General features: G+C 34.3%; 2 protein-coding genes across 6 annotated transcripts in view; both read right to left on the bottom strand.

Moving 5' to 3' along the window:
* Window positions 1-215: 215 nt before the first annotated feature.
* On the bottom strand, window positions 216-12,509 carry LOC143253491 (uncharacterized). Its single transcript, XM_076507476.1, has 7 exons — window positions 12,297-12,509; window positions 7,957-8,024; window positions 6,910-7,014; window positions 6,331-6,357; window positions 3,693-5,225; window positions 2,917-2,961; window positions 216-578 (listed from the first exon to the last, which is right to left on the bottom strand). Exons 1-6 carry the CDS (start codon window positions 12,424-12,426, stop codon window positions 2,917-2,919), a joined length of 1,908 nt encoding a protein of 635 aa, XP_076363591.1. The 5' UTR covers window positions 12,427-12,509; the 3' UTR covers window positions 216-578.
* A 5,841-nt stretch (window positions 12,510-18,350) lies between these two features.
* The window catches only part of LOC143253490 (dynein regulatory complex protein 11), a 49,248-nt gene continuing 41,192 nt past the window's right edge, over window positions 18,351-26,406 (bottom strand). For 4 of the 5 annotated variants that reach the window (XM_076507471.1, XM_076507472.1, XM_076507473.1 and 1 more), the window contains 2 exons: window positions 23,188-23,304; window positions 18,351-21,752 (listed from right to left, as the gene is read on the bottom strand). In XM_076507471.1, the coding sequence (XP_076363586.1) occupies window positions 21,633-21,752; window positions 23,188-23,304 (237 nt within the window). In that variant the 3' untranslated portion in view covers window positions 18,351-21,632. The remainder of the gene's footprint in view (window positions 21,753-23,187; window positions 23,305-26,406) is intronic. The other variant, XR_013029672.1, reaches the window with a different exon arrangement.

Here is a 26,406-nt window from a genome sequence, read left to right as displayed (position 1 = left end):
CTCTAGTCTTACACTGCTAAATTAGGGACGGCTAGCACAGATAGCCCTCGAGTAGCTTTGTGCGAAATTCCAAAAAACAAACAAACAAACAAGTTTGAATTTTGAGTAAAGTTACACAAGGGCTATTTGTGCTAGCTATCCCTAATTTAGCAGTGTAAGACTAAAGAGAAGACAGCTAGTCATCACCATCCATTGCCAACTCTTGGGCTACTCTTACCAATAAATGGTGGAATTGACTTAGCATTACAACACTCACACGGCTGAAAGAGCGAGCATGTTTGGGGTGATGGGGATTCAAACCCACGAATCTCAGACTACGAGTCGAATGTTTTAACCACCTGGCCATGCCAGGCCAATGTAATACAATAATAGATCAACTTTAGAATAATTTAAAATATGTAATGAAATATACTGATAGAAGAAGTTCAGAACACACGTTGCTAGTCTCAAGTGTTTGGTGACACGTTTTATCAGCTTGTAAATCAAATACAATAACTTGTGTTTCATTCAAAATGAAGCAACTTGTATCCACTTGAATTCCCATCGTGAGTATGAGGAACCTCTTCAACGCAGTGTTCCTAAAGAAGATAAAAAACGAAAGTTACAAACTGAATATTCACAATAAAGTTGTATTGTTCAGTAAATCGCCAGAAATATTATATTTACAATAAATCATAAAAAAACGAAAACTCCTGGCATTTCCCCTAAACAACAAGAAATCGCCAATTTTTGAAATTGAACAACTTGTTTTTTTCTTCCCAGGACAGGTATGGACAAATGATAGTGAACAGGGAATTAAAATCTTCTAAAGATACAAGCAGTGGTAAAATGTTTATTTGACTAATCGTGTTTCTACCATCTTTTTTATTTTTAAACATACGGGATCAGTTGCATACTAATTGTTAAAATTGGTTTGGTTTGTTTTGAATTTCGCGAAAAGCTACACGAGGGCTATCTACGCTAGCCATCCCTAATTTAGCAGTGTAAGACTAGAGGGAAGGCAGCTAGTTGTCACCACCCACCGCCAACTCTTGGGCTACTCGTTTAGCAACGAATAGTGGGATTGACCATCACATTATAACACCACCATGGCTGAAAAAGCGAGCATGTTTGGTGTGACGGGGATTCGAACCCGTGTACCTCGGATAGTTGTTAAAATTCTCTAAAGACACACGTGCCCGTAAAACATTGACTTGATTATCAGTGATGTCGAGAAAACCCACTTGTAGAGAAAAATTTAAATGTAAAACGGCTGGTTTGGGTTAAGAACATTTTTTACGTAGAGGAACGAACAAAGTTTCGACCTTCTTCGATCATCATCAGGTTCACAAAGAAAGGAAGAGGTAACTGACCGGAAGCTGAACACATGTTTGAAAAGAGTTGTGTAACTAAGTGTCGGAATGTAGAGGATGTGCTTAGATGTTTGAATATATAATTTTGTATTATTTATCATATTACTTTTAATATAGGTATAAAGGTGTTCCTTAGTATTAGTTTATTTTGGGTTTACGTTGTTGTATAAGTAAGGCTTCTTTAATTTTGCGTTTGTTTGTGTTTGTTTCTTTATTTAGTATTTGAGTGTTTTTTATGGTTATGTTGTGTTTATTTGACTTGCAGTGATCGAAAACGTGTGAAGGTGACTTTTTATGTTCTTTGAATCTGGTTTCCATTTTTCTACTTGTTTCTCCAATATAGAAGTCGTGGCAGTTATCACATTGTATTTGATAAATAATATTGGTGTGATGTTTGTCAGTGTAGTTTTTACATAATACAGACCTCAGTTTTGTGCCTGGTTTTTGAATAAATTTGGTATTAACTGGAACGTCATATTTTACTCGTTTTCGCAAAATGTTGGTTATTTTTCTGCTGATGTCGGGAATATATGGAATGCAGCAGTATGTGGTTTCGTGATCTTTTGATTTGTGAGATATATTTACTTTTGTTGGTTGATTTTGCTTTCTGTCTAGGTGTGTGCGTATAATGTTTTCTACGGTTTGTGGAGGAAACTTATTGATGTTGATGAAGTATTGTTTTATTTTGTCTAATTCATCGTTAATTTTATCTGGTGAGAATAGTTTTATGGCTGTGTTTATTTGGTTTCTTAGTATGTTGAGTTTTTGTTTTATTTCATGTGCTGAGTCCCAAGAATGGAGAAACAAGTAGAAAAATGGAAACCAGATTCAAAGAACATAAAAAGTCACCTTCACGCGTTTTCGAACACCGCAAGTCAAATAAACACAACATAACCATAGAAAACACTCAAATACTAAATAAAGAAACAAACATAAACAAACGCAAAATTAAAGAAGCGTTACTTATACAACAACTCAAGCCCAAAATAAACCAATACAAAGGAACACCTTTATACCTGTATTAAAAATAATATAATAAATAATAAAAAATTATATATTCAAACATCTATGCAAGCCCTCTACATTCCGACACTCAGTTACCTCTTCCTTTCTTTGTGAACCTGATGATGACCGAAGAAGGTCGAAACGTTGTTCGCTACACTACGTAAAAATTTTTTTCTCAGATATACAAAATATATTTTAAAATTCTGTAATAGATAATAACCACCACTAAGTTATTTTTAAAAATATGATAATTTGGTGTTAAAATCCTCTAAATGAAAAATAATAATACGCTTTTGAAATCCTCTAAAAGAAAATAAGAGTTAATATTATCTAATAGAAAACTGATCATTAAAAATCGTCTTATAAAAATCCATTGACTAGAGCTTGAATATTTTTGATAAAAAGCTAATAATTAGTTGTTAAAATTATCTGACAGAAAGCTAATAACTAAATCTTAAAATCCTTAAATTATATACTCCAATATAAAGCTCATAATTAGCTGTTGAAATACTCTGAGATAAAGGTAATAACTAGCACTTGTTTTGTGAAATTGCCTTACCTAATGTTTTACTCTTTGGGTCGGCATAATATTTCGTAGACAGTGCTGAAAGAAACAGTTGGATAAAACACACAGTACTTGAATATTTTGTTAATAACATGGATTAAGATTTACCACAAGTCTACTCTAGGAACAACAATCTACTTTCTTAGAATTGATCGTATATTATTACTAGTTACATCAACTGGGTGTTTCGCAAGTGTACAACACTTTTGAGTACTATTGCTGGGTTTTTCGGTGCAAAGCTGCAAAAAAAAGAGCTATCTGCTCTTTGCCCACCATGAGGATATAACACAGAATTTTCACTTTCTGAGCCCTGATATCTTACCACTGAGACCCCATAGGTCAAACTAGATCATATTATATAGTGTGATTAATCGTATATTTTCACTCATCATTGATCATGTATTATAAGGGTATTCTTTAAAACCATATACCACATTTTAACCCTATAAGCCCTCACGCCCAACTGCTGGACCCCACATTTTAACCTTATAATCCCTTGAGCCTTGCTGATGGACCAGACATTTTAACTTTATAAGCCCTTGAGCCTAACTGATGGACATCATTTTAACCTTATAAGCCCTTGAGCCTAAATGATGAACAACACATTTTAACCTTATAAATCCTTGAGCCTACCTAATGGATCGCATATTTTAACCTTATAAGCCCTCAAGACTAACCATTAGGCCTCCAAAAGTGGAGATACACAACATTCATTAAGCGGTCTTCTAAGAATTATCTACACTATTCCTGAAGTAAATACTGAAACATACATAAAGGACATCAGGTAAGTTGAACTGGTTGGATTCCATGTCTGGGAATACTCTCCGTCTGTCACCATGGTAATTCCTTCTGTTCTGAGGTCTGTAGCTGTTACTACTGTTGAATCTATTATATTTAAGCCATTGTTTAGCATAACTGTTTTCTCCATGTCTTCTCTCCAGATAAGTCGACCTACTATAGTCGTACTGTCCTCCTCCCGTTGTAAAATGGCTGTTGGAAGAAGGATAGGTTCTTCCCCCCCGGTAGTTGTCTACAGATCCAAGTGGTCTATCTGCCCCATAACGAAATCCTGATACTTGTTTTTCCTTATCTTCAAGTGATGATCCATAAGGACGATTATCTTCACTTGGATTTTGATCAACCAGACCTGAATTTCCTGATCTGTAAGACCCATAACTATTGCTTGAACGTGTACCTCCATGGCTTAGATCCTTTGAACCATTTGAATCATAACTGCTACGTGACTTTTGACTTCCATAACTCGTGCCCTCTGACCCATAAGGGTGATAGCTGTTGCTTGACTGTAGACTTCCATAACTCGTGCCCTCTGATCCATAAGAGTGAAAACTATTACTTAATTGTGGACTTTCATAACTCGTTCCCCCTGATCCATAAGGGTGATAGCTATCACTTGACTGTGGACTTTCATAACTCGTTCCCCCTGATCCATAAGGGTGATAGCTATCACTTGACTGTGGACTTCCATAACTCGTGCCCTCTGACCCATAAGGGCGATAGCTATCACTTGACTGTGGACTTCCATAACGTCTGCCCTCTGTCCCATAAGGGCGATAGCTGTCACTTGACTGTGGACTTCCATAACTTCTGTCTTTAAACCCATAAGGGAGATAGCTGTCACTTAACTGTGGACTTCCATAGCTTGACGTGCTTGACCCGTATGTACGGTATGTGTCACTTGATTGATGGCCTTCATGACTTGATCCATTTGACCGGTATGAATGATAATTGTTATTTAACTGTTTACTTCTATAACTGTATCCATAGGGACCGTAACTGTCGCCTTTATAGTTTAAATCCTCTAGTGTGTAAGGAAGCTGACCATTAACATAATCTGCGCCAAAAGTTGCAACATAAGACCTTGGTTTCAATTCGTATGTTTCGACCTCAGATCCATGAGATGCATCACCAGTCAAAGAACGTTTCACGCGGGCAGTGTGTTCCAACTTAAATAAAAATGAATCAGTAGTATGTTTGGAAAATGGCGTGTTCCTCCGACCATTGGTATAGAAATCAACATGTTTCTTGTGTCTACTGGCTAGTGTCCTCGGCGGGTTCCCTCGTGCATTAGGAAAACCAACAAGTTTCTTGCTGTGTCTGCTAGATAGTGCCCTCGGTAAGGTCCCACCTGTACGAAAGTATAGCCTATTTGACTGAAAACCTTGGAAGAAGCTTGCATATCCGAGGTAAGTTCTCAGTAAGTGTAGTAGATCAATCTCTGAAGGATTGAGGGATTCTTGAGCAGGATCTTTGATGTAAGATCCAACACCTGGATACTGTCGTATCTGTACAGAAGAATCCAGAAACAAATAGAAATTAAAGCCTCCCCCCAAAAATATAACAAAAAAACGAGAAACAAACAAACATAATTACCATTAATAAAAAGAAGGGAAAACACTTTAAATAAAATATGTGTTAGTATATCAAACCTCAGGAAAAGAAAACGGAATACACATATTATAACCATAATATTTAAGTCAAAACAAAACACATTAAAATTAAACAAAATACACTCCATTTTTTGAAAATGATTCCAGGGCGCAAGGTGCAACGTGGAATTATAAAATTATCCTAGGTTTTGGAGGTGATTGCAGAAGTGGACCCACATTGCAATGGGGATACACCGTCTATTAGTCTTAACCTCCAATTCGCTAATCTCACATAAGAAATAGACACAATTAGACTAGAGATTATGTGAGTGAAATGTGGGTGTTCAGTTAAAATAAGAATAAGATGAACATAAAAAGATAAAAATAAGTAAATAAGGTACTACCAATTGGTAGAATATTTTAATTTTATGTTTATCTTATTCTTATTTTAAGTTTGAGAGCAGTCACCTTCCCATAATTCTCTGCAGGCAGTTAAGGGTGATATAGATATGGAACGTTGTGGGCTTGAGCACTCACATCTTGCTCTCATAATTTCTAGTTTAATTGTGTCTGTTTCTTATGTGAGACTAGTGAATTGCAGGTTAAGACCAATAGACGGTGTATCTCCACCACAATGTGGGTCCTACTTCTTCTGCCATCTCCAAAATCTAGGATACATTCCATAATCCACGTCGTAGCTTGTACCCTAGGATCTTTTTTAAAAAAATTCAGTGTATTTTGTTTAATTTTAATCTGTTTTATTTAAACTTAAAAATTATGGTTATAATATAAATAATCAGAGGTTCGGATTTGCTGTTCTTAACGCAGTCCTTCCTCATGATTCTCTTTACTTATTTAACTTAATTTAAATGTACGTATTTAATTTCACTAATATATACGTATTTTAAACGAATTTCATGGGAGCGGAAAGCACAAACATGTTAACATTTTACTGCATTCGTTTTCTAAGCCTATGATATTTAATGATAGCTGTTTCAATGCTGAAAAAAATTGTACTTACCATTTCGTCGTAAACGCATCTCCACATCTAGGTAAATAGAACATAACATAAATCAAGAGTTATATTTATAACAACGATAAAATGATAAATATTTTTAAGTTGAAACCAATGATAGTTAACCAACTAACTTTAAATCAAACTCTATATAAATTGACATTGAAAGCAACGATAGTTGACCAACTAATTTTAAATTAAGCCCCATATAAGTTGAAATTAGTTACTTATTAAATTAAAAGCAACGATAGTTAACCAACTAACTTTAAACCAAACTCTCTATAACAAAAACTTAACCGGAAAGTTAAGGATATCCGCTTAAATATAGTTAATTTTTTGAAACTTTCCATAAGACTCGGAAGAAAAATCAGAACCTTGTTAATTCAGTAACTTAAACAGAATGTTAAGCCTAATCTCATATAAACAAGCCTACCTGAAAATATTTCTTCAATATAATATCTGATAAAGATTCAATTAATTTGTTCAATATTTAAATAAATGCATAAATTAAAGGACGTAGTTGTGGCTGTAAGATGCAAAGCACTTCACCCAAAAAAGAACTGAATCAAACAAATAATATCTCACCATTTTAGTCAAGGTGCCATTATCACTACACAGTGAATCTAAAAAACTTATATCAGTCAAATTTGGATGCGATTTTTGTCGACACATAAGTTCTGCATCTCGCATCTAGAAAGAAAAATGTATATATATATATTAAACCAACAACCACTTTGTCATTTAACCCACACTGTTTGTCTGGTGGTCTGCTATATTTAACATAACAATATGGAGAATATCAAGCAAGATGTATACATTGTAAGAAAACGAAATCCTTTAAATAAAAGTACAGAGACACGGTACTCCATGTGCACTTTCGTCTGTGATGAAGCCGTAGGCGGCAAAAACGTTGTTATACATTTAAGAACATAAAATAATCCACTCAAAAAGCTGTATCTATACACTTTTATTTTTATATCTCTACACGCTATAGTATATTCTGATATTTTTGGTTATTTACAAGCAAACTATTACATAAATATTAGTTGTTGTGTTTTTTTTATATCTAGTATCTTCACACTACCATCTTGATGATGTTTGCCACCTAAGGCGCTGACTAACTTCACGAGGCATGTGGTTGAATTCAATATACACGGTGCCACTGTTACTTGACGTCACTTCCGAGTGAATGATATTAATTCCTTTTAACAACCTATCAACATATTTTAAGTTATTAAAATTAGGTAGTAATATTAGGTTAAATACATATATATATAAAGAAAATAATGTGGTGGTAAACATCATGTTCCAGAAAATGTGACATGAAGTATCAGTTTCCTGCTTTAGTAAAGAAATGTTATGATTTATAGACAGATAGCTAGTTAACCATACACATACATGGTTAGGTGTATGGTTAACTAGGTAACCAGACAGACAAGCAGAAAAATTCTGAGTGGGACAACGGCAAGTTTGCGAACATACAACGCTAAAATTTACGGTTTGACTACCCATGGTAGATACAGCAGACAAACAAATAAACTATCAGATAGATAGACTTATAGGTTATGTTAAAAGACGGCGTTTATTTCGATGGTGTTTACTTTATAAAACAGTCAGTAAACGTATACTAACAATTTTCGGTTTCGTATCCTGAAAACATTGGTTTCTTGTCCAACGCACTTCATCTTTTAGTTTAGGGTCTGAAAAAGAAAGAAAGGTTTGTTTAAAAAGTGGGAAGACATCCGGGTATTATCAATCAATTAACAGATTAACGTAAATCGTGATATGTCATATCGTGATTTGGTAGGTCGGAGGATTTGGCGTTTTATGGTTGTTCCAAACGATTTGTTTGTTTGTTTTTTTGAATTTCGCACAAAGCTAGCCTTTTCTAATTTAGCAGAGCAAGACTAGAGGGAAGGCAGCTAGTCATCACTACCCACCGCCAACTCTTGGGCTACTTTTTTACCAACGAATAGTAGGATTGACTGTCACATTATAACGCCCCCAGGGTTGAAAGGGCGAGCATGTTTGGTGTGACGGGGATTCCAACCCGTAACCCTCAGATTACGAGTCGAGTGCCTTAACCACCTGGTCATGCCAGGCCAAGACTAGAGGGAAGGGAACTATTCATCACCAACTCTTGGACTTCTATTTTACCAACCATCAGTGGGATTGACTGTCATATTATAATGCCCCCACATTTGGAAAGACAAGCATGTTCGGAGTGACAGGGATTTGAATTCGCGATCTTCAGATTACGTGTCGAGCACTCTACCAACCTGGAGTTCTAAATGAACATCAAATGATCATTGTATAAACTAGTGAACTGTAAGGAACTGGAGAAAAGATTAAACATTTTGTCGACTATTGGTTAACTGTATATTTATTCTGTACGAATTGTTTAGAGAATAGCGAAAGTTTTAGCCAATCAGATTTTCTCACTTAAATAGAACAATTACTTTATAACTTTACTGCTACATTAAAATGGTTAGCTTCGCTTCTCAAGTTACCTATTTTAAACATTTTAAAATAGTTATAAATAATTATGTGAGCATTAAATATAAGTAAGCATCCAACAATACTACTTACAAAGTTAAAGAAGATTAGAAGTGAAAATAATGTATGTTCAGTTTTACAAACGTCATCCCCGTCGCGCCAAACATGCTCGCCCTTTCAGCCATGGGGGCATTATAATGTGACGATCAATCCCACTATTCGTTGGTAAAAGAGTAGCCCAAGAGTTGGCGGTGGGTGGTGATGACTAGCTGCTTTCCCTCTAATCTTACACTGCTAAATTAGGGACGGTTAGCACAGATAGCCCTCGAGTAGCTTTGTGCGAAATTCAAAAACAAACAAACAAACATTCACAAACGTCATTATAATTGGCGCTGATGTAGCTAATGTTGTTCATGCATCCCTGGGTGAATGCTGCGACACATTCCCTAACAGTCAAATTACATACCATGACATGCGCCCCACACAAAATAACATCTCCATATAACGCATATCTAGTTTCCAAGAACTCAAAAAGTAATCCTGATCATAATTTTTCAATTGTATGACGAATAATAACTAGTTTTTTCTTCTTTACTTCAGCTCTGGTCACAAAACAAGAAGATTATCCTTCAAGACCCCAACTAGTTAAACTAATTTTTTTTTTTTAATTTACTGTCTAATCAAAATTCGATGTTTTTCTTTAATTCCAGCACTGGGCACAAGGCAGGTAGATTATTCGGCGCCTGTCTTGTGAAAGTGGGTTTTCTCGGGGTACTCCGTTTTCCCCCCACATCAACTTCAGAGGCAATTGGATTTATAGATCCCAGCCACTCGGTGTCCCTGAACAGGGGGCGTTTGGTGTGTTGTTGGTTTGCCGCTTCTTTTCGTTCTTCTTCGTCTCAGCCTGGAATACTCCCGCTCTGTTGCCTTCACTCGTCCGGCCTTTTCATTGCTTCTCTCTGAAACTATTTTCAATATGTCAACTTCTCAAACATCCGACATACTGCATCATCAGGAGAAATTAAACACAATCTATGACAGCATTAAAATCCTAACGCGAGCGGGGCGAAGGGGAATATAAATATCCCTGAACACCCCAGTCGGGAAGTTCATCTTCCTTTAAAAAACTAAATACCTGCCACGAAATTTTCCTTTATACCTGGATGCCCGATCCCAAGGGCATACGTAAGGGGTGGAGAAAGGAAACATAATTATTTATCATTCAGCATAATGTATATGAATTTTTTATTCAATTCATCACATCACACCTCCCCGGAGGGATGTCTGATGACGCCCGTGCGGAGCACGCTATAAGAAAGAGGATTTTTCTTTATTCATTTCCCCCCTCTCAAACATAACACTACACCATTTAAATACTTAAAAAGAAATTGGTATAGATACGTTTTAGCAGGTGGCAAAATGCGGTTATATATTTAGGCTACGTAAGTTGTAGACACTTGTTAATTAGTTTTTCAAACCAAACAGTCATGTAAATTAAACTCCTGTAACACTTTTTGTTTTAATTTATATAAACAAAAACGTAGGCAGTTTTCAACTAAACATAAGAAATTATAGACAAAACTACCAGTATTTAACATGATTTCAGTCAGCCACAAGTGCCTATAATTCTTAATTTAAATCTTATTGTATCCAAGTTACGAACCCTCTGGTAACTCAGAGGTGAATGTAAGGGCATGTAACGTTAAAAAGTGCGTAGCTCTGTGTTTAACAGCAAACAAATTCAACTAAACTTTCTAGAAGTTAAAAGATTTTTGTGAAAATGTACGCTAATATTAAGCACAACTAACGTACCACCCTAGAGGATGTTTGCTTTAGTTTTAAATTGGATTAGACCTTATCCAGATTTTTGCCTCACAATGAATGGACATCATGAAACAAGGAGAAGAGTAGAATATAAAAATGAGAACTTCACTAATTTTATTTTTAAAACAAGTCCTTCTTGTTAACAATAATTTTGTTTTTAAACAAGTCCTTGTTAACACTAGCTTTATTTTTTAAACAAGTCCTTTTTGTTAACACTAACTTTATTTTTAAACAAGTCCTTCTTGTTAACACTAGCTTTATATATTAAACAAGTCCTTTTTGTAACACTAACTTTATTTTTTAAACAAGTCCTTCTTGTTAACACTAACTTTATTTTTTAAACAAGTCCTTGTTAATACTAGCTTTATTTCTTAAACAAGTCCTTCTTGTTAACACTAACTTTATTTTTTAAACAAGTCCTTGTTAATACTAGCTTTATTTCTTAAACAAGTCCTTCTTGTTAACACTAGCTTTATTTTTTAAACAAGTCCTTCTTGTTAACACTAGCTTTACTTTTTAAACAAGTCCTTCTTGTTAGCACTAGCTTTATTTTTTAAACAAGTCCTTTTTGTTAATACTAACTTTATTTCTTCAACAAGTCCTTCTTGTTAAACAATTATTTTGAAAATGTCACTTTTAACTGAAGTCATGATGTGCGAAGTGAGGAAAACTTTTAAACATTTTTGTGCAGTAAACCTGGTGGTTAAGACGCTCAACTTGCAATCTGTGAGTGTGGGATCGAAGCCTGTGACCAAATATGTTTGTCCTTTCAGCTGTTGGAGTATTTTAATCTTACAGTCAATCCTATTGACGGTGAATAATATTCTTTCCTCTAAATCAGAGGTTGGCCCGGCATGGCTAAGTGGTCAAGGGGCTTGATTCGCAATTTGATAATTGCGGGTTCGAATCCCCGACTCACCAAATATGCTCGCGCTTTCAGCCGTAGGGGCATTATAACGTTTCGACCAATCCCACTGCTTGTTTGTAAAAGAGTTGGCGGTGGGTGGTAATGACTAGCTGCCCTCCCTCGAGTCTTTCACAACTAAATTAAGGACGATTAGCACAGATAACCTTCGAGTAGCTTTGCATGAAACTCAGAAACAAACAAACAAAAAAAAAACCTCAGACGATTTGAAACTTGGGTAACCCGAGGACCTATTTTATTTGTTTCATTTTGATCATTACAAATTTCTTTAAGAACAACGTTGTTCTGTACTTTATTTTAATTAAATTTGTAATACCCATACCAGCCGTTTTGAGATTAGCAAGCCTATCTGTTTTTGTTTTGAAAAAATCCACGTATATGAAAAACTGTATTCCAAAATTAAATGTTTAAAGTAATATAAATTTAATTTTACAAATTGAAATAGTTTTAATGCTGTAAATCATTTTTTAAGTGTTTTCGTGAAATTTCGGACGAAACTTTCGGATCCCCCACTGAGCGAGAACCCTAATTTGAGAAACGCCGCCAGACTATCACTGCAAGCTGAGACGTCTATTAGGCTAATGCTAATAGGCCTCAAGTGGAGCTCCCTTGAAATAATAAACATTCAATTCTTTACCGTTCTGTTTAGAACCAGTACTTACTTTTTACGAAATATTAAGTTAATGCTTAGTTTTAGTCTCTCAAACTAAAAGTGTATGATACACACCACAAACCACCAAATTGTAGATTCTAGGATCTCCAAATCCGGAAACAGTATCAAAGTTTGGCCCGGTCGGTTGTGGTACAGAAGCTATCAGGTTGAACAAAGAGACTAGAACCAACGTGTTGGAGTACATGATCGTTAAAACTGCGAAACTGAACTTGTGCTTTCAAATTTAACGTGTCGACAACAAAGAGATGTTACTGATCCCTCAGTCAACGGGGGATCCTGTTAAAAGAAACTTCCTGTTGGGAAGCAGTGAATGCATTAGGAAACCATCCAAGACGAGCACTGTTTCCGGTTGTTAAAGTGATGGTGGGTCAGACGCATTACGTCATGAGTTTCATCACTTTTCACTTCATTGTTAGTGAATATCGTTGCCCTTGGTAATAATTTGATAGGATGTGAATGACGAGAAGTAACACTAAATCTATCATACCCGACAAAAGCATGTTTGGTCCTCCAAATCTTTTGCTGTTTGTCTTTAATAATTTAAAGACAATTTAACAATTATTAACAATTTAATAATTGGCGTTTTATTTGTTTGTAAGATAAAAGATAACATACGTTTCAAGGTTAAAATACGGTGACGGCATCTATTTATTAAAAGTGGACAATTTAGAAATTAAACTTTTTAAAATTAAGAAATGTTAGAACGAAACAAAAACCACTGGCAAACTAATTATAAATTCTGAAAATAGGGACACACATAAAAATATCACGTAAAATTAACTCGCTTAATGGGACATATATTCAAACTATTATGAAAATTAACTCGGTAAAACTTGAACGTGACTTACGAAGACTTGATTGTAATTTAGCACAAAGCTGCACAATGGGCTGTCTATGTTCTGCCCACCATGGGTATTTAAACCCGGTTTCGAGCGTTGTATGTCCGTAGACATACTGCTATGCCAATGGGAGGCACTTACGAAGAAAGGGACACTTTCTGAAAGTAATAACAAGATATAAGTAAGTGAAACTATGACGCATTTGTTTTCAGTCTGCTGACATAAGGTTATTGTGTTAAAGATGTTCCTTATAACAGAAACTTATGGTTGCTTCGTTATCGTTCACAATATATTCCTTATTGCATAAATTTATCGTTACTTTTATTGTTTACAATCTATTTCTTGTAATATATAAACTTTAACATAGTCCTCTAGTTTTAATGTGATTAATATAGTAAAACACTAAACCCCAGTCCGTTAACTGTCTAACAAGTATCTTATACGGTAGAACAATAAGCACCAGTCCTTCAACTATCTAAGAGGTTTCATATAGAGTAAAACAGCAAACATATATACTTAGAATCTCAGGCTTCAAGATGTATAAAATATTTCTTACACATCAGTAATTTTCCGAAATATCATCATTAAGTTACGTACACTGCTGGCTAAAATCTTAAGGCCAATGAACGTAAAGAAAAAATATGCATTTTGCGTTGTTAGACTCAACCAATTATTTGAGTAGAGCTTCGAAAGATGAAAATAAGAAAAGGGAAAATAAAAATAAAATCCTTTTTTAGCATTTAATAGGGAAAATGTGAACACTATGAAATTAGCCTAAATACTAACTGTTCAAACTTTAAGACGATACTGAAACGAAGCGTTAATCGGTAAACACGTAAGGAAATTTAGTCATTTGTGTTCAAGCATTAGCGTTGTCAACATCTCCCACTGACATCAACTGTGTTACATTGGGTAAAAACATGGCAAAAGTTAAAAAGTTGACAGAGTTTGAATATGGCAGAATTGTTGAGCTGCGAAATTAACATGCCATCGCTGGTGAGATTGGGCGAAGTAAAACTGATGTTGCAAATTTATTAAAAACCCTGAGGGATACGGAACGAGAATTTCAAGTGGTCAGCCCAAGAAAATTTCGCCGGCGTTGAGCAGAAGAATTTGACGGGTTGTCCGGCAAGACACCAGCCGATCGTTGAACCAGATTAAGGCTCATACGGACGCAGAATGCAGCTCAAAAACAATAAGACGATATCTATGAGAGAAAGGCTTTAAAAACCATAAACGTCTTCAAAGGCCACGCCTCCTTCCACTCCACGAAACACATCGGTTAAACTTTGCTGAGAAGCACCAAACATGGGACATAGAAAAGTGGAAGAACAAAATTTAACCTGAATGGTCCAGATGGCTTCCAACGTTACTGGCACGAATATCCCACCGGAGACATTTTCTACACGACACAGTGGAGGAGGTTCTATCACGATCTGGGGTGTTTTCTCCTTCCATGGAACAATGGAGCTTCAGGTTATACAGGGGCGTTATATAGCAACTGGCTACATTGGCATGTTGGAGAGAGCATTCTTATTGACTGAAGGCCTTCGCTTGACAACTCTGCAATTCACAATGCCCACAGGACAAAGGACTTTTTCATGGCGAATAACGTGATTCTTTTGGACCATCCAGCGTGTTCGCCCGAACTGAACGCCATTGAAAATGTTTGTGGGTAGATGGCAAGAGAGTGTATAGAAATGGACGTCAATTTCAAACAGTGCATGATACTTCGTGAAGCCATCTTCACCACTTGGAATAACATTCCAGCCAGCTTTCTGCAAACGCTTATGTCGACCATGTCAAAGTGAATGTTTGCAGTTATTCGCAATGACAGCCGTAAAACTCACTACATGAGACCTCTTGTTGGGCATTTTCTACCCTGTTTAGGACTTCTTTTTGGTATGGTCTTAAACTTTTGACCAGCGAGTATTTAGGTTAATTTCATAGTGTTCACATTTTTCCTATTAATTGCTAAAAAAGGTTTTTATTTTTATTTTCCCTTTTCTTATTTTCATCTTTCAAAGCTCTACTCAAATAAGTGATTGAGTCTAACAACGCAAAATGCATATTTTTTCTTTATGTTCATTGGCCTTAAGGTTTTGGCCAGCAGAGCATATGTGTATCACAGATTTTTCGAATTATTGTTAAATGTTACTTAGAATTACATTCGGTGTAGTCAAAATAAGGTTTTGTAGTTTAAGTAATGTCTGCAGTATCTCTAGCCTTGTTTACTTTCAATTTTTTTTAGTATTTCTATTTGCAGGTTTTAAATTCCTAATTTTATTATTGATCTTGTTTTATGGCTTTTTATTTTCAACTATAAATAAAGAATTACTTGATATAATAGCTAACGTTATACATTATAATGATAATTAACCTAGCTATTAGCTGTCTGATATGATTTCATAATGATTTACTGTAGCTATTGACTGTTTGATCGCATTAGTTTGAAATTTAAAATGTTAAGCTGCAACTGGAGATTGTCATGGAGATTTGTTTGAGAATAAGGTGAATATTTATAACTTTTGTGTAACTAAGTTTCTATATATAGAGCATAACAATGATCAAATATATGCCTAGACTAAGACACAGCCGTAATTAAATGTGTATAAAATTTTACCAGTAAAAAGTAGGCATTTCAAATAAAACATTGCTTTAAATAAATGTTTGTCATTTGTGTTTTTAAGACAACAATATGTGTAATAAAACGTAATATATCTATTGATTTTTGTTTACTCTTTCACATCATATGTAATATTGGAATTAGTTCCTTGAAGACACCGATTCTTAATGTACAAAGAATTGTGTCAAAACTTGAATATTATATATAATAGACTGTGATTTGTTGGCCGAACAGCACGCACTTCAAAATTATATGTACATATATAGAACAAATTTATACAATAGAGATGATAAGCATATTATAAACACTATATGTATATTTCTCTTCTTGTTGTGAAAAGTCCACTAGGCTTATACAATTACTTTAAAATTTCAGTTGACAAGCTGAACTACCTTTCTCTATTTCTTTTGCTTTAGCATTCTGCGCATAATATAACTTGCCATTGCGTTCACTTTAATATAGTTGCTTTTAATTCTTGTTAAGAAGAACTAAATAACCTTGAAGTATTCACTCACAAAATGAAAACAATAATATCTAAACTAAAAATTATTTTATTTCATGACACAGTGAGTATCTACATGTTACAATTATCTAATTTTCTTCTGTTATTGATTGATAATTCATGTTTTATCCTCCTGTATTTAAGTTTTTTAAAAGATCAACAGTTTTCAGAAAGTTAACTTCATTGGATAATGATAACATCTTTTACATTAGAATTATGTTTTTAGCTTGTGTAACATATAGAAAACAACAAATAGACTTTCCAGTACCCCCACAACCTTCACGATACTTCTATTTAGTATTCTACAAAAGGTGTAGGTGCAATATACCAAGCTGTTCTTGTTATAGGTTGGTAAAGCAATCATAATAATTACAAACAGGCCATTTTGAGCGATTTTATTTTCCATGTGAGTCTAACATTCCTGCATTTTTATAGGTTTACAGCCTTTTTAGTCAGTAGTAAATGTTTTAATGTTGTTTGAAATGAATCTTTACAATTTAAGGTGCTTTTTGCCTGAATGTTTATTAGTTTTGTGCAGTTTATTGCTATTCCTATTATGAATTACTATCATGGCTTATGATAAAGGTTTGTTTGTTTGGAATTAAGCACAATGCTTTACAATTTGTCGTCTGCCCACCACAGGTATCGAAACACTGTTTCTAGCAGGGTGAGTCTGTAGACTTACCAGTGTGCCACTGGGGGGCGTTACGATAAAGTAGTTTTAAAGCGCTGTTCTTTAATTTTCAGATCACTGTAGACAGTTTTATCTAATTGTAAGCCTAACGGATTTTTTCACTTCCATAAATCTCCTCTTCTTAGGAGTCTATGGTATAATTTCTTCTCTTTTAACAAACATCCAGTAACATCTGGGTGTAAACACCACGTTTCTTCTCCTTAAGAGTCTGTTGTCCACTAAATGAAATTCATAATTTCACAAGAGCAATCGTAGGGTATGCATGCCCTCGCCCAGCAGGTCCATTTCGAGATTACATGCGTTAATATTGGAGAGCATCGAATTTCATCTTAAAATTTCAGAAAACCTCTCTCAGATCCATTATGATCAACGATCTAAATAATATTTGTGATGAGGATCCAACATTTACGAGGTCTTGAAATTTGGTACAAAACTGATCACAATTTACAGAGCTATTAACCACCAACCACGAAAACGCCCCATAGTCGGATCCGGATCAAAGATGGGGCGGACTGCCTCAAAGTAACTTCTCATCTTGTGTAAACTTTTCTTGTATATCGATCTATTATTTTTCTCGATAGGCGTGCGGAAACACAGAGATAGGCAGAGGGATGGGAGAAAGTAAAAACAATATTTGGAAAGAAGTAAGAACGTATTAACTTTTATTACTTGAATTGTTACTTCACATTTTTTTTATTTTAGTACTTAAATTCTGATTTTTATTTTCAGAAAGGTCTCCCATCATGCTTTGCGACGGTATTTTTAAATGTTTGGTGCGTGTCGTTTCTCCAGAAATAAAAGTGGAATTATTTTAAAATTCCAATAATTTTTATTGTAAATGTTTCTTGTGTAGAAAGTTCCTGTGGCTTCGGAACTTTGTGATATAACATTAATACAGGGCATGTGGCAACTAAAGTAATTCGATCTGTCTCATTGATGCTAACCAAAAGTGTCTACGTTTTGACCTATCACGTCCTCTCGAAATACGTAATTATGACTGGAAAGTTTTCACGATATTATGTGAAGTACGGCAGAACTTTCACTTGCATGATTTATCCAAGTTCACGTGAAATATAATTGTATCGTGTGACATTACTTTCATCGCTTCGATTGGTACACTAACAAAATAAGGCGTTTCCCTTTTCCTGTCCATTGTACGTTTCCATCCATAACACACAGAATGGAATATCGCCCTTAGTTAGGTTTAAAACTCGTGCGTTATACCCGAATTATTCCCCCGTATTGGATTAATTATTTACAATACAAATATCTGAAACAATGCCATTTTCTCTGACAGAAATGATTTACTGTTGATTGCTTAATGTGCATAACGTGTAGACAATTAAAGCTTCAAGGACAGAAAATAACAACTGAGTATTGGTACAAGTTAGGGCGAAAAGTACAGGTTAACTAGTAGAGAATTAAATCACAAATAAACGGTCGGTACAACGAATTTATTAAACTAATTACTACACAAGTCAAAACCTTCGTAGGGTTAGAATACAGTTAACAAATACGTCCCTGGTCAGAAGTTGCTACTATTATTAACGTTAAGGAACAATATACCATAAATATCACGGTTAATTTTTCAAGAAGAAAAGAGAAAATAATTACAAAATAAGAATACTCCATATTTACAGTGGAGAAAAGTTGCCTTTTTTAGTTTATCACTTCTAAATTTAGGATGGCTAGTATAGGTAGCCCTTCAGTATTCTTGTACAAATTTCAAAAAAGCCCCATAATTTTCTCTGTATTTGTGTTTGTTTCGGTTACACCTAAACAATATAAAAATAATATCTTTGAGCAGGTTTAAAATTTTTCGTAAGAACCAAACAAGTTTAGTCAATTTGATATATCTGATGTATGATCTTCACGACAAGAAGTATAAGGCACATAATATTTACAATTAAACTAACTGGTATTATATATTCATAAGGTTAAGATCGCTGCAGGTAAAAAATAACAGTACTTTGATATTTGTCCTACTACAGGGTATGAGACAGGTTCACAATCAGAACTATTAAGGTATGGATTAAATTCTGTTATAATTCAAAGATTAAGGTGTGTAAATAACAGCAATATCTTATGTTGGAAACACTGAAGAAATTAATTTTCTTATATTGGTATTATAAAAAAAAGTAAACACACTGATATATCACGATAAACAACCAGACATGTTGGCTAACGTTAATTCAGAAATGGTTAGAAATTTGATTTGTTTTCAAACAAGTAATAAAGAGCTCTAAACATAAAAACAGAATAAAATTAAATGGAACTGAAAGAAGTGTAATTAAAGCACTCTAGTATATTAAACAAGGTTATACTCGGTTAAAGTGTCAAACACTATCACACCATACAATTCTGATTGCACGTAAAAATACACTTTCAATGAGCTGTTAAGTTTGTGTTATTCTATATTCAACAAAACATGTAACTATTTTGCGATATAATATTCCTTTCTAGAATTATAAAACAGAAACAACTATTTCAAAAACTTCATTTTAGTAATTTGTTTTAAATTATTTGACAGCAGGAAATTCCTAATGGCTTTAAATGACACATTATTGTCTAAGAGCAGGCAATAATTTTGATACATTTATACAAGTAAAATATGAAAAAGTAGTGTTAAACATTAATGGGTGTATTGTGGAAACATTCTGAATAGCTTTACAAGATGGGGATCTTGTTTATGTTCACTGTTGCCTGGTTCACAGGGATGGCTTTGACTTTGCAATTGTAAATTCTCATCTGTTGAAAGGCACTGGATTTTGCTTAACATGGTCTGTGTATGTACTGTTGCAAGTCTCTTTCTGGATAGTCTTGGTACCTCAAGTTGATCCATATTCCTTTGTTTTTCAATGCAATTAAGTAGTACAAGGGCTATTCCCTCTCAATGAAATTTCAAATCACCAATATGAATACAATGTTATGATACAAATAAATGTATATTTTATGTTTTCGAAACTAATAGATTTTCTGTGGCATTAGCCTATGAAATGCCAAGATGAGCTGTTAGAATATAGTTCTGATATCACAGTATAATACTGGATGTGATTGTTATGTAACTTGCTAATTTGCATATATTAAAATCGTTTTAATATAATACACTCAACCTCCTCCATGTATAATGTAAAAAAAAAAAACATATGTTAATAAATTTTGAAAACAACCCCTAACACACATACACAACTTTAACTATTTAAGAAATGTAACAAACATTTTTAACAAAAAAGTTTCGTATGCATTAGTTTAACATGTAATGATGTTCCTAAGATACATTAATGAGGTATTACGGCTGCAACATTAAACATGTTTAAATCTTAACTAAAACTATTACAGCTCTAACATATCAATTTTACTTATGATTTGTAGCATACTTCAATAATCTTTGGTTGTTTGCCTTGAATTTCACCTAAGGCTACACGATGCTTATCTGTACTAGTCATTCCTTAATTTAACAGTGTAAGACTAGAGAGAAGGCAGGTAGTCATCATCACCCACCACCAACTCTAGGGCTACTTTTTTTTACCAATGAATAGTGGGATTGACCATCACATTATGATGCCCCCATGGCAGAAAGGACGAGCATGTTTGACTGATAGGGATTAGAACCTGTGACCCTCAGATTACGAGTCAAGCACCCTAATAATGTGGTCATGCTGAGCCCTTCAAGAATGAACCTAACGGTCACTGTTAATAACCAAATAAATCATAGCAACTTTATAGCTAGTAGGTTCATTAACGACGTGTACTATTTTATTTATGGACTATATCATTTTCATAAATTTATCAAATTAAATCAAGTGTATAAGATGCAAGTTAGTTAATAAGTGAAAAGATTTTATGCTAGTTTTGTGTTTACAGCACTATAATTTCTGTAATACAATTTACGTCACATGATGTTATGCTAAATTAACACTACTACACATATTCAGAAATTGTTCTTGGAAATCTGTCTCATGTGGAAAGCTTAGTTACATCATAAATGAGATAAGAGCTTTAAGGTTGTCACAAAAAAAGAAAGAGAGAAAAGGGGATTAATAGTTTACAACTGGTTTAATTGTATAAAATAGCCATAACTTTACTTACAGCTACAGTCTTATAAGTGTAAATGTATAATAACCATAGGTATTATATTAATCTTGGTGTCTTTATTTCATCTTTATACTCTGACACAATTTATAGTGTTATATTGTGTAAAAGTTATTTCTAATGCACAATTAACTAAAGATTCACATTACATATAAGAATGGTAATGTTGTTATTAAATAATGGGTAAACACTGACAGGAAACGTCAACTGTTATTAACATTTATATATGCAAAAATGGCTCATTTGGGTTGAGAAAATATTTTACATAGAAGCCCAAACGAGCCGTTTTTGCATATATATTTCTCTACAAGTGAGTTTTCTCGACATCACTGATTGTTATTAACATTAGTAACATGGCTCATAGATACTGTAATGAAAGATAAAAAATACAACATGCTAAGTCAGCTTCTTTATAATTTTGAACCTATATGGTTTTCTCTCAGGAAAATTATTTTCTCCATAACTTGCTTTAAATGTTCAGTAAATGGTCAAAGTTAATAACAGAAACATGTTTGTGTCTGTAGTATATAAGAACAAAATAACAAACTCATACAGCTAAATAAGTATAATTACTTGTCATAATTTATAAATAAAATTTAGCATAAAAGATACACAAATAAGACAAAGTACTAAACGTTTATTTTCTATTTTTTCCTTTACCACTTCTTTTTTTCTTGCCTGACTTAGTACTGGCTGCTGGTGTACCCTGGGAGAGGCGGGCATGTTTCTTACCTAATGGTGTTTTAAATAGCCATGCCTACAAGGAGATTTACAGATTAATAGTATATACCTCTTTATAACAAGACACTAATATACACCTGTTTACAATAAGACATTAATGTATACCTGTTTAGAACAAGACACTAATGTACACCTGTTTAGAACAAAATACTAATGTACACCTATTTATAAAAAGACACTGATTATATCTGTTTATAACAAGATAATAATGTATACCCATTTCTAACAAGACATTAATGTGTACCTGTTCATTACAAGACACTAATGTGTACCTGTTTATAAGAAGACACTAATGCATACCTGTTTATAACAATACACTAATGCATACCTGTTTATAACAAGATACTAATGTATACCTATTTATAAAGAGACACTGATTATATCTGTTTATAACAAGATACTAATGTATACCCATTTCTAACAAGACATTAATGTGTACCTGTTTAAAACAAGACAGTAATGTATACCTGTTTATAACATGATACTACTGTATACCTGTTTATAAAAAGACACTAATGTATACCCATTTATAAGAAGACACTAATGTGTACCTGTTGATAACAAGACACTAATGCAGACCTGTTTATAACAAAACACTGATATATACCAATTTATAAGACATTAATATACACCCATTTATAAGAAGACATTAATGTATACCTGTTTATAACATGACACTAAATAACAATAATAATAAGTGATCTCATTCAGAGCTTCAAATAAGTCTTATTTCTGTATGTTTAGTCAGATTAATTCTTATTCAGGCGCAAATATCGTTTTGGTTTATTTTTGGAAAAATCTTAATTTATCCTTATAAAATCTCTGTGATCATCGTTACTTCATATATCCTTTGGGTGTTGCAAACTTGCTCATTTACATATTCAAAACGTAGTTCTTATACATTGTGTTTCACTGTGACTTTATACAACTTGTAGATGTCATGTGACCTGTTGATTTACACATTCAAAACTATCTTAATAAAACTGTACATACATCTGTAGGATGGTTTGTATATATGTACATATAATCTTACATACTTGAAGAAATAAAAACAATAGTTAAGAGTGAAAACATTCCTAACACCAGGGGAAAATTCTTCATGGGTTGAGAAAAATATTTAATCCTGAGAAAACAATAAGTTTTTTACCTTGAAAGCAAAACAAAATAAAGAAACAACCTAAGTATGAAAAAGATTATAAATTTCATGAACTGTAATAAAATGGAGCATGTAACTGTTATCACAAACTTGGATGAAACAAGACATTAATTTCACTAATTGGCAGTCCCTTGGTGGACTCAGCAGATAGCCCAATGTGGCTTTGCAATAAGAAAAACACACACACACTAATTGGTAGACGTAAATATAGTCATAATAACCAAGCCTCCGAGAGAGAGTTCAGATTGTACATTTTTATACATATTTTAAAAACTGAAGACATTGTTAATCATACCTTGTAGGCATCTTCCTCTTCAGAGTATATGGGATCAAACTGACTTAGTAGGCCGGTGAATTCACTGACTTTTAATGGATGTATCTGTTGTTGATTAACCCTTTGTTCAGTCAACACCTGTATTTATTAAAAATACAAATGAAAATCTCCCAAGTGCCTCGACACTATTTATTGACGTAGTTACTGAAGAAAAGGTAGCTTGAATATTAGAAACAAAAATTCATACAACTTTGTTAGGGAGTGCATCTGAAATATTGTTTAATTAAGTATGAATTTCAGGTTCCTAAGTAAGAATTATGTGAACCATACAGATGATACCATAGCTTTAGTGTCAAGATTAATACATACATTAACAACTTGAATTCTAAAGAACTGTGCACACTGATAGAGCACCATGTTTTATTCATCTCATTTTATACTACTGAAAATATATATGATTAATTTGGCTGAATACATGGATTAAACTGAAATCTAGTTACTAAAAACACTTTATAATAGTACTTACAGCAGTCACTATAATCCAGTTATAGCTGTCTTACAACAGAATATATACCTGAACTATATCCAGACCTTATCTGACTTACAATGGAATGTATAATTACTGAGCTGTATCCAGACCTAACCTGTCTTACAGTTGAATGTATAGTTACTGAGCTATATCCAGACCTTACCTGTCTTACAACAGAATGTATAGTTGCTGGACTGTATCCAGACCTTACCTGTCTTACAATAAAACGTATAGTTACTGAACTGTGTTCAGACCTTACCTTTCTTACAATAGAATGTATAGTTGCTGAACTGTGTCCAGACCTTACCTGTCTTACAATAGAATGTAAGTTGCTGAACTGTGTCCAGACCTTACCTCTCTTACAATAGAATGTATAGTTGCTGAACTGTGTCCAGACCTTACCTGTCTCACAATAGAATGCATAGTTGCTGAACTGTGTCCAGACCTTACCTGTCTTACAAAACAATGTATAGTTTCTGAACTGTGTCCAGACCTTACCTGTCTTACAACAGAATGTATAGTTGATGAACTGTGTAGAGACTTTACCTTTATTACAATAGAATGCATAGTTGCTGAAATGTGTCCAGACCTTACCTGTCTTACAATAGAATGTATAGTTGCTGAACTGTGTCCAGACCTTACCTGTCTTACAATAGAGTGTATAGTTGCTGAACTGTGTCCAGACATTACCTGTCTTACAATAGAGTGTATAGTTGCTGAACTGTGTCCAGACCTTACCTGTCTTACAATAGAATGTATAGTTGCTGAACAGAGTACAGACCTTACGTCTTATAATAGAATGTATAGTTGCTGAACTGTGTTCAGGCCTTACCTGTCTTACAATAGAATGTATAGTTGCTGAAATGTGTCCACACCTTACCTGTCTCACAATAGAATGTACAGTTGCTGAACTGTGTCCAGACCTTACCTGTCTTACAATAGAATGTATAGTTGCTGAACTGTGTCCAGACCTTACCTGTCTTACAATAGAATGCATAGTTGCTGAACTGTGTCCAGACCTTACCTGTCTTACAATAGAATGTATAGTTGCTGAACTGTGTCCAGACCTTACCTGTCTTGCAAAAGAATGTATAGTTGCTGAACTGTGTCCAGACCTTACCTGTCTTACAATAGAGTGTATAGTTGCTGAACTGTGTCCAGATATTACCTGTCTTACAATAGAGTGTATCGTTGCTGAACTGTGTCCAGACCTTACCTGTCTTACAATAGAATGTATAGTTGCTGAAATGTGTCCACACCTTACCTGTCTTACAATAGAATATACAGTTGCTGAACTGTGTCCAGACCTTACCTGTCTTACAACAGAATGTATAGTTGATGAACTGTGTAGAGACTTTACCTTTATTACAATAGAATGCATAGTTGTTGAACTGTGTCCAGACCTTACCTGTCTTAAAATAGAATGTATAGTTGCTGAATTGTGTCCAGACCTTACCTGTCTTACAATAGAATGTATAGTTGCTGGACTGTATCCAGACCTTACCTGTCTTACAATAAAACGTATAGTTACTGAACTGTGTTCAGACCTTACCTTTCTTACAATAGAATGTATAGTTGCTGAACTGTGTCCAGACCTTACCTGTCTTACAATAGAATGTAAGTTGCTGAACTGTGTCCAGACCTTACCTCTCTTACAATAGAATGTATAGTTGCTGAACTGTGTCCAGACCTTACCTGTCTCACAATAGAATGCATAGTTGCTGAACTGTGTCCAGACCTTACCTGTCTTACAAAACAATGTATAGTTTCTGAACTGTGTCCAGACCTTACCTGTCTTACAATAGAATGTATAGTTGCTGAACTGTGTCCAGACTTTACCTTTCTTACAATAGAATGCATAGTTGCTGAACTGTGTCCAGACCTTACCTGTCTTACAATAGAATGTATAGTTGCTGAACTGTGTCCAGACCTTACCTGTCTTACAATAGAATGTATAGTTGCTGAACTGTGTCCAGACCTTACCTGTCTTACAATAGAATGTATAGTTGCTGAACTGTGTCCAGACCTTACCTGTCTTACAATAGAATGTATAGTTGCTGAACTGTCTTACAATAGAATGTACAGTTGCTGAACTGTGTCCAGACCTTACCTGTCTTACAATAGAATGTATAGTTGCTGAACTGTGTCCAGACCTTACCTGTCTTACAATAGAATGTATAGTTGCTGAACTGTGTCCAGACCTTACCTGTCTTACAATAGAATGTATAGTTGCTGAACTGTGTCCAGACCTTACCTGTCTTACAATAGAATGTAGACCTAGTTGCTGAACTGTGTCCAGACCTTACCTGTCTTACAATAGAATGTATAGTTGCTGAACTGTGTCCAGACCTTACCTGTCTTACAATAGAATGTATAGTTGCTGAACTGTGTCCAGACCTTACCTGTCTTACAATAGAATGTATAGTTGCTGAACTGTGTCCAGACCTTACCTGTCTTACAATAGAATGTATAGTTGCTGAACTGTGTCCAGACCTTACCTGTCTTACAATAGAATGTATAGTTGCTGAACTGTGTCCAGACCTTACCTGTCTTACAATAGAATGTATAGTTGCTGAACTGTGTCCAGACCTTACCTGTCTTACAATAGAATGTATAGTTGCTGAACTGTGTCCAGACCTTACCTGTCTTACAATAGAATGTATAGTTGCTGAACTGTGTCCAGACCTTACCTGTCTTACAATAGAATGTAT

Source organism: Tachypleus tridentatus, chromosome 6 (assembly GCF_004210375.1).
Source record: "Tachypleus tridentatus isolate NWPU-2018 chromosome 6, ASM421037v1, whole genome shotgun sequence".
NCBI classification, from domain to species: domain Eukaryota; kingdom Metazoa; phylum Arthropoda; class Merostomata; order Xiphosura; family Limulidae; genus Tachypleus; species Tachypleus tridentatus.
This window is presented reverse-complemented; position numbering and strand designations above follow the sequence as displayed.